Below are 10,133 nucleotides of genomic sequence, written 5' to 3' on the forward strand. Positions count from 1 at the left end.
ACACTTTTGGCTGAGAAGGAGAAGATGAAGAAGAATCCTAACAAATTCCAAGTTCCAGCACTATGTGCTTGGACCCCTAAAAAAAAACTTCTAAAACAGTTACAGTACAGGAGAAACAGAAGTGTGACACCTACTGGCCACCATATTAAAAATGTATACCTGACAAAATGGAGAACATTTTAAAGACCCCATGAAATGAAAAATAACTTTTTTTTTTTACTTTTTGCCAATGGTGCTTGAATATACACCTATGCACCAATACAGGCCAAAGAAATTACAAAAAATGTTGATTTCTATAAATTTTATATCAAAATTAACAGAACTGTACATTTCTCTTGATGACTCATCCTGCACTTGGGGGCATATACAAACATACAAAAATCTAATCTGAGCGTCTCAACTCGTCCTGTCTGTTTCTCCCCAGGTCCCCCCTGCCCCCTGCTGCCTCTGCCCGGCAACAGCAGGTACAAACTCAGCTCACTGGACGTCCCAGACATGGTGTCCTACCCTCTGCCCCAGTCATCCTCCTCCTACTCCGGTCATGCCCCCAGCTCTGTCGCCATGGTGAGCGGCCTCCACCCGTCCAAGATGAACTGCACCCGCATCTTCAACCTCTTCTGCCTCTATGGCAACATTGAAAAGGTGTGTGTATGTGTGTGTGAGTGTGTGAGTAGTTCTCAAAGTGGGGATCCTGGGGTTCCAGGGGTCCTACAGGGGGTTGCACCCAAATGTGGAGTAGTATAATTTCACTATAATTGAAGTCAGTAGAAATTAGCGTAATTGTTGAGAATGTATAACAATAACTATTGTTGAAGTGTTACTTAACACTTAACACAAGATTGAAGTATGGAGTTTGTTATAGCTATTGACTTTGTGTGTGTGTTGTCCTAGGTGAAGTTTATGAAGAGTGTTCCCGGTACAGCATTGGTTGAGATGGGAGATGAGTACGCTGTGGACCGAGCCATCACACACCTCAACAGCATCAAGGTGTTTGGCAAGAGACTCAATGTCTGGTGAGGAGTACATGAATACACACACACACACATTTGAATCATTTATTTATGTCCACTTAGATAAATGGTGATGTTTATGTACTGGTGTCTGTCAGAAAGGTATGATCTAAACCAGGAGAGGGGAGTACCGATGCCAAGGTGGACTCTGAATTGAACAATTACTACAACAGCAACATCTTAAAGCCATCTGCAGTGATTTAATGTGGAATAATCTTCTTCAATAAATTGCAAAATGGATTCCATCCCTCCTGTGTTTTCAAACCACTGTAATACTTGACCAGTCAGAACCAGCTCCTAACCTGTTCCTAAACCCAATGTAATAAAAGGAAAGGAATTGGTGGACAACTATAAATATCTGGGAATTGATAACAAACTATGCTTTGAGTCTAATTCAGATGCAGTCTGTAAGATGGTACAGCAGTGTTTGTTTGTCTCTATTTTAATGTGCTGGGTAAAATGATGACCTTGTTTTATCAGAATTTTACTGAATTTATTGGTTTGACAGCTTAAGCCGAATCAATAAAACCAGACTGAGGAGCTTGATGAAGGTTACTGGTTCCAGTTAAGGCGGGGACACATTCAGAGATGTTTCCAATCATAAGCGACAATGAAAAGATGGAGCAGCGCGCATTTAACAACTGAAATTTGCAGACTTTCAGTCTCTTCTGGCGCACACTAGCTGCAACTAGAACAGCGCGACTACCCTGGACTACCACAGACTCTGGCTGATCTCAAATCAGGCATGGCTAACTGGTATCCATGAGAGGCCTGGTTACCCCACGGAGGGTAGTGTGCGCTGATGTCCTCTGGGTGGCGCTGTAGAGCTCCAAATCTCAACAGTAAAAGAACCATTGAAGAGCCATTGATCTCTACTGCAGTTATACTGCATAATTTGCACATGGAATGATGTTGCATATTATGGCTGTATAAAAACTTTGTGTTTTGTGCTGATTGTGAATTGTTATTGCGCTATACTGAGCTATGGACTGGTGGGTTATAGTCGTATTAACTCAGTGCTTCCCGACCTTTCTTTAAGGGACCCCTATTCTATCACTGAGTAAACAGACGACCCCTGACATAGTGACATATTTTATGGATATTTCATATTATATTCAATGCATAACAATAACAGCACAGAACAACTGATAACTGTACAATTAACCCAAATAGTGAACGCAATAACTGCAGGAAGTTTGTGTAAAACAAGCAATTTGGATGAATATTGAGCAGATTATGTGAATATTGCATCAGAGATTAGTTTTCCTGATATTTTTAGGAACGTTTTATACAATTCTCTGTATTATTTATTTACTAACTATCATACATACTTATTGTTCTTATTTCGGACAAATTCAGTGTTTTCTTCTCCCTGACGCTCGGCTGTTGTTCTATTGGCTCTTTGGTTGTTTTAACTGTGTACTTTTCTAATGCAGGACGAGGCTGTTTAGCAGAGAGTGAATATCGTTTGTGTTCATGTCTTCACCGCTCCCCCTTATCCTCGTTTATATCTTAAAAAAACATCTAAACTTTAAAAATAACAACTACATTTAGTTCTTTTCTTCACAGAAATTTATGAGATATACTGTATATGTATTTACACCCCTTAAAACCAAGAAGGCCTTGCGACCCCCCGTGAAGCTTTGGCAACCCCTAGTGGGGGTCGGGACCCCCAGGTTGGGAACCAGTGTATTAACTGATGTTTGTCCATTTAGTACATTGTGGTGATTTGTAATGTATTTTTAACGTGTTTATGCCAATTTCGTTCCTTCCTGCAAACCAAATTTCCCTTATTTGGGACTTTGAGGTTTTGAACAGCATTTGAATTCAGTTGAATGATACATGGTGTGTCGTGTTCTGCCTCCAGTGTGTCTAAGCAGCATGCAGTGATCCCCAGCCAGGTGTTTGAGTTAGAGGACGGCAGCAGCAGCTATAAGGACTTCGCCATGACTAGGAACAACCGGTTCAGCAGCGCCGGACAGGCCTCCAAGAACATCATCCAGCCTCCGTCTGCGGTGCTGCACTACTACAACGTACCACCATGCATCTCACAGGACCATTTACTGAGGGTACGCTCCTTCTTTTTTTTTTTTTTTTTTTTTTTTTTTATTGGTGCAAAAACAAAACAGTAGTGACTTTACAGATACACCAATGATTGAAACAGGGATAACAAGGGCAGACAATGTATAAACAACAACAGGGTGACATACAACACTTGACATGGTACACATATAAAACAAAATAAGACAAAATAAAACAAAACAAACAGAGATGAAATAGACATATCAATTATGATAGTAGTGACATCATGCAGTTACTGCAGTTTTAAAAGTAGTGTTTTAGGGAAGATCTATGTTAGAACACATGTTTATGTGTATGATTGTGTGTGTATGGGAGAGTGGGGAAAAGAAAAAAAAATAATGAAATAAAATAATAATAATAGTAATAATAGTAATAATAATAATACATATATCGAAGAATGAATAATAAATAGGTAATAACAAGGGGAGAATTAAAAGTAAATAAATAAATGAATACATAAATGGTTTGTAAATGATATTTAGAAGTGTCCGCTATTGTAGTATGGGGGGGTCCTGGCAGGGCTTGAGGGTCTAATCCACAGTTCAGGTTTGTGTAGGTGGTGGGGGGGGGGCACTGGTGTCACCGGCAGTAGGGGGAGGTTGTTATCAGGGTGAGGATGTGTCTGTTTGTGTATGTATGTATATTGGTTTGTGTTACATGGGTATAGTGATATTGATAAATGGGGTCCAGCATATGTGAAATGAGTCTATTTGATTATTTTTTAATGCTATTTGTCTTTCTGTTGTGATATAGTCAGATAGTAGAAGGTGCCACTGGGATGTTGAGAGGTTATTTCTGTCTTTCCAGTTTAGGAGGATTGTCTTCTTAGCGATTGTTAGAGCGACCAGTATGGGGTTTGGGGTACGCTCCTTCTGCTAATTTTCCTTTCAGGTTTTATTTTAAAATAAGTTCAAAAGTGCTATGTGTGTAATTTTACCATCGACGAATCATCATCTCATTACTTTGAAGCAGAAGCGTAGATTTCATGTCAACCCCTCCAACCCCACTGGGTTCTAGGCCAAGACTGTAAGACTGACTGTAAGATGACATCAGTAAACTCTTCTTCTTAGTGTATGGTGGGGGTGGAGGTAGTGAAGAGGTTCAGCCAGCACTGGTGAGTCCAGCTTTCTCTGGACAGAGCGCTCACTTGCCGAGACACTTTTAAAGGAATAGTTCACCCAAAAATGAAAATTCTGTCATCATCTACTCACCCTCATGCCAAATGAAACACAGGTGAAATATGTTAGTCCATATAACACACAGGGAGGTTGCAGCACAACTTGGTAGCAGCCTTCTCCAAAACAACTGAAGTCAATGGGGACCTGTTCTTTAGAGTTCCAACAAAAACAGCCAAACAATCACACTGTGAATAGAAAGACTTATACACCATATCAATCAGCTGTTGTTAAGATTTGCACTAAATTATGTAAACATAGGTGTAAATATACTGTAGGTCTTTTTGGAACTCTGAAGGTGGCTGGCAACCTCCCTGTGTGTTATATGGACAAACTTCACCTGTGTTTCAACTGGCATGAGGGTGAGTAGACGATGACCGAATTTTCATTTTTGGGTGAACTGTTCCTTTAACGTTTAACCACAATTTAATTTCGGTGAATCTACAGCGTCTCAGTTTAGGGCCCAGCAAGCATTTGACTGCGTTGTGCAGAAGGCGGCCAAATTCAACAAACCCTAACCCTAAAGGCCCACAAATATGTTTATAATAAGTTTGGAAAATGTCTTGAACTGATATCAGAAATATATTTAGGCCCTGATTTCACAAAACAATGCAGGTAGCAGCTGTGGACGACTAGGGACGTGTCAACCTTCATTTTTCTATATTTCCATCCAGCATCTATTCATGTCAAAATCAAATACGCTCTTCTCCGTTGCAGCCCCACTTCCTGATTAAGGCTGATAAGACGGCCGGAGTTTTCCATAAAAATCTCACCCAGTGCACCTTTAATCATTTAATTATGTGCTATGTGTGTGTGTGTGTGTCTTTGGCAGCTGTGCACGGAGCATGACGTGCCCGGCTTCGTCAAGTTCAAGATGTTTGATGCCAAGCGTAAGTTGAACATACGACTCATTTGACTCATTCATCCCGATTTATATGATATATGATGATATGTATTACAGGTTGTAAGGGTCGGGTTAGGGATTTTTCACTTCACTGTATGAACTGATGAATTTGAAAGTGATATAATGCGACCTACTCGTATACTCTATACTCTCAACGTGGGGTCCGGGGACCACCAGGGGTCCTTGAGGGGGTTCCAGGGGGTCCCCAGCAAATTGGTGAATTGTTAAACTTCACCTTTATTTCATTTACAAGAAGTTAACACAATCAGAGAATGCAGAATGACTGTTTTGATCATAGCTTCACTGTTATCTCTCTACCTACAATACAGATAGTCATTGAATTCTGGACAAAATCATATCTAATAATACAAATATTCTCATATTTGGGTCTGAGAGACAGAATCTAATCAAATGGGGGTCCGTGGCGCTAATGTGAACTAAATTTGGGGTCCTTGATATGAAAAAGGTTGAGAATCACTGCTCTATACCACTCCCTCCCTTCCCCTTTCTTTCCTCTTCTTTTAGCCCTCTCTCCTCTGTTTTTCTCTAACATCCTACATCCCTCTCTCCCAGCCTCTTCTAAGACCATCTCCGGCTTGTTAGAGTTTGACAGTAAGACTCAGGCTGTGGAGGTCCTCACCGTTCTCAACCACTACCAGATCAGGATACCCAGTAAGTCTGTCTGAAATAAGTCTCCTTTCCTCCAGGCAGATCTGAAGTGTCTAGACCTGCCTTCTCTTTCCAGAGGTGGAGAGTCGAGTCACATGACTTGGACTCGAGTCAGACTCAAGTCACAGTTGGAATTGCTTGAGACTTGACTTGATGCATGAAGAGAAGACGAGACATATTGCATTGAAAAGTCCTACATATTTCGTTTTCTTTCAGATATTAAATTGATACTGGACTGGTCTTGACTTTGATGACTTGAAAAGGTTTTAACGAAAAGAAAAGGTTTCTAAAGTCTTGACTTGAGATCTTGTGTTTGTGTAAATGACTTAGATTGAAAGTGATGAGATTTGTTCAGCAGACGACTGAATTTAAATTCTGTTTTCTTTTGTATGGAATGATTGAATTTATTGAAGTTGAAACTGATTATAGAAATCAAACTCATGATGCTCTTACCAAGTTTTTATCCTATTAAAACCATATTGCATTGAAAAGTCCTAGATATTTAGTTTTCTTTAACATATTAAATTGATACTGGACTCTTGATTTGTTCTGACTTGACTTGCTGTTCTACATTTAGACTTGAGACTTGACATTAATGACATGGACTTGACTTGGACTTGACTTGGTAATCTACATTTAGACTTGGGACTTGACTTGAGACTTGTGCCTCAAGACTTGAGAGCAAAGTTGACTTGGTCACACCTCTGTCTCTTTCTCTTGCCAAAACGCAGATTGTCACGTACATCACTTCCTCTCATAATATTTTTATTAAATATTAAACCAGAGTTTCCATGTACGATTGGAGACACAATGCATTTACACTTTGTTATTAAAGGAAAACTTTTATACTGTTAGATATCACCAATCTGTGATGTTCAATGCATTTTGTGATGAATCATTCTAATTGAATAGTTATCGTTGTCTTTGATGATAAATTTTGTATATTTTATAGAACTAACGTAGCAAGCAAGTACAAGAAAAATATTATAATATCTCAAAATTTTCACCTGTGGAGTTTGGCCATAATACACTCTTAATGTGTGTATGTGTGTGTGTGTTTGTGTGTGTGTGATTTTTTTCAGACGGGTCCAACCCGTACACCCTGAAACTGTGTTTCTCCACCTCCTCTCATCTATAAAGACCTGAGGACCACAAGAAGAGGGGATGGGGCTGCAGCCTAACCTCTGACCTGAGAGAGAGAGAGAGAGAGAGAGAGAGAGAGAGAGAAATAGAGGGAGGAATGAAGTGAGAGGAAGCGAAAGAGAACAGAGAGGAAGAGAAAGAGGTAGATAGGAAGATGGGTAATATAAGGAAAGAAAATGGGATAAAATGAGAGAAAGTTTTAGAAGAGGAGCTGAATAAAGAAAACACTGCACTCGACTATGAAAACTGACTGAGGATGGAAAGAAAAGAAAAGAAAAACTGAGATGGAAAGAAAAGTGTCAACAGAAAGAGAAGAGGACCCTGATTCACCGTCTTTTATCTCGTAGACTAGAGCAAAAGGAAAATACTGAAAATCAAACGTGTCAAAACTCGGAACTGGCTCGCTTCTTCCTTTCATTCACTTTTGTTGATTCTTAGTACCTAAATGAAGAGAACCTGACAGCCAATCAGAAACACTGAGAGAACTTAATCACGCCATCCCAACATCCAATCACAGCTCGGCACGGCGATGGACATATGACTAGGACATATGACTCTCAGAAATATGTTGATATTAATGTGTTGTTTTGTGACGTTGTCTTTGAGAGCAGACCTGGAATCAGCTTGCCTGACCCCTTTACAAACATTCACTCTAAGTGGGTAATTTACAACACTGACCTCAAGTCAGTGTCTGTGGGCAACTGAGAAAGTGTTGTTTTAATACATTGTGTGTCCACTTGGATGCAGCAAAGACTCAGACTGTATTTCAGATGGACAAATACAACGTCGCTATTAATTGTTAACTAACATGTAAATGTGAATAGAATTTGAATGGAAGTTCTGCTGTTTTTTTCATGGGAGGTACCTGCAGTCGAGCTGATTTTTTTTATTTTGATGATTTATTCAGGGGAAAGGAGTGGAATCTCCCTTGTTAAAACAAAACTTTTAATGTGATCTATATGTGAACCGTGTGGGGATTTGATGTTGTTTCCTCTCCACCGCCCTGCTTTTCTCGTTACAGATGCTAGATATAGGATTTTCACTAAGTGTATCAGGTCCTGCAGACCCTGTCAGCTGCTTCCCGTCTGCACATCATTTGCATTATCATTTGCCGTTGTACTGGAAATTCATATTTTGCAGGCCAGCCGACTCCAAACCCTGAGTTGACCCAGATGAGAACAAGAAACAGGTCCTTGTCATAGCGATACTCTTTGTTTTCTCCGGCACTGGAATCCGTCCTGGTTACTAATTTTACAGGTGGTACATTAATGAGATAATCCTGCATGTGTTCCCTAAAGCCCCAATCCATAAATGCAGTATGGCATCTCTGTTGCACACTGGTTATGCTTCCATGCCAGAGTAACATGGGTATTGTCCATACTCTGGTTAAGGTCTTATTCAGTTTATGTGTTACCCTGTGATTGAAGCCCAGATTCACTTAGGGTTTGCACAGCTTTGTGCACTAAAGGCCATTCAAATCAAGACTGTGCTCAGTTCTCTAACACTTCACAATACCAACCCGCCAAATAGTTATTGCGGCATAAAGACTTTATTGTCCAAAATTGTGGTTGCATCAGAGCTATGAGTGTGCTGTTTTTCATTTTGATTAATTCTGCTCCTATCAGCCTCTTTGACAAAGAGTTTGTCCAATCAGAAAGACTGCCATCGTCACCTGCAAGTCAGGAAGCAAATGAGAGAGGGTTGTCATCCTAGAATCTCTGAGATCAGATCAGAGAATGCTCCAATTATAAAAAGCCAGGGTGCCAGCCTTGGTGGATTAGTCTTACAATTGAAGCTATTTGTGGTTGCAATTGGTGATGAAGGCCGGGGCTATTTGCTGTTTGTGCCACAATTGATTTGCATACATTTCTCGGTAATTAAGACAAAAACTCAGCACTCCTAGTTCAAGCAACTGAGGTGCAAAACAAATGCACAAATTGCCCTAACGCAATCTTAGTGAATCTGGACCTCTGTCTCTGTTGCCATGAATAAACCAGTTAACATAATATTACCACTCCCTCTTTGACTGAGCAGTAGGGAGCCGAAGTCAGCATCATCATGGTTCACTCACTGTCTATTCCACTACATTGCAGATTACTTGATACACGCAAACTGAGAACTGAAATATGGTACAGACCAAAATAACATTTCTAACTCGGTCTGACTTCACTGAAATTCAATGGTTAGAAGTTATGATTAAACGTATGTACATTTACCACACTACACTAACCAGCATCCATTCCACACGACAACTTCCCAGTTCCAAATACATAGTGGGGAACTTTCCATGCAGTCGCTCATCAGAACTCCTTCTTTGGCAATAGTAAAAAAAAAAACTTGCTCATGAACTCAGTAGCTAATTTTGCACCGTGGAAATTTTAGCCATAGCTCTGGTCTTTGGCTAGTGTACACTGTCACGCACCAGAAAAAGGCGCAATAATTTCGGTATGCTCCTTACGCCAAAGAGGGGCCATATCATGGGAAATGTAGTTCCATATCTGCACTATAAGGACACACTCTTGTACCTAAGCCTTTTCCCTAAAACATTACAAAACTTTGTACATCTCATAATTTCATATGTATCTGTGGGTGCCCAAAGATGCTTTTCAGCACAATCTATTGCTGTGTTTATGCCTATGGAAAATCACTTTCACCTAGTTGCTAGTAAACCAGTGAATTCAGTTGAATTCTGCTTCGGCTCCCTATAGCAGTTTACTTCTAATACAGCAGACAGAAATGATCCCAATGGTAATAGCAACAGTAAGTACTGCTGACCGCCATGTTTTTGTTGACATCGACACATACCCATAATGCTGTGTGAGTCTGAGACAGACAGTGAAAACCAAAAGTGAAAGCAGTAATATGTTTCCATGTTTCCATATGGCAGTAAGCCATATTAAAGTAATCTTAACCAGGCTTCTCATAATCAGAGTATGAGCTTAACCAGATGATTCTAACCCAGTTATCATGTTTACGTGCATTGATCAGAGAGAGAGAAAAAAGCCTGCACACTCTATTGCTCCATACACACCTTTATTGTTAAAAAAAAAAGACAAATGTTTCAATCCCAGTGGATCTTCGTCAGGTCAAACAGACCTAGCGCACACACCTATTTACAGTATATATAACCTGCTAGGAAACACCCGATCC

General features: G+C 40.1%; 1 protein-coding gene across 2 annotated transcripts in view; it reads left to right on the forward strand.

The window, feature by feature from the left end:
- Positions 1 to 10,133, forward strand: part of LOC139664855 (heterogeneous nuclear ribonucleoprotein L-like) — a 73,310-nt gene extending 63,177 nt beyond the window's left edge. For both annotated transcript variants that reach the window (XM_071543830.1, XM_071543831.1), the window contains exons 9-14: positions 425 to 642; positions 892 to 1,013; positions 2,878 to 3,079; positions 5,100 to 5,157; positions 5,745 to 5,843; positions 6,923 to 10,133. In XM_071543830.1, the coding sequence (XP_071399931.1) occupies positions 425 to 642; positions 892 to 1,013; positions 2,878 to 3,079; positions 5,100 to 5,157; positions 5,745 to 5,843; positions 6,923 to 6,978 (755 nt within the window). In that variant the 3' untranslated portion in view covers positions 6,979 to 10,133. The remainder of the gene's footprint in view (positions 1 to 424; positions 643 to 891; positions 1,014 to 2,877; positions 3,080 to 5,099; positions 5,158 to 5,744; positions 5,844 to 6,922) is intronic.

This window comes from Centroberyx affinis, unplaced genomic scaffold (genome assembly GCF_046629955.1).
Source record: "Centroberyx affinis isolate AG114_WGS23_722 - 3 ecotype Tasmania unplaced genomic scaffold, CSIRO-AGI_Caff_v1 ptg004383l_1, whole genome shotgun sequence".
Classification (NCBI taxonomy): Eukaryota; Metazoa; Chordata; class Actinopteri; order Beryciformes; family Berycidae; genus Centroberyx; species Centroberyx affinis.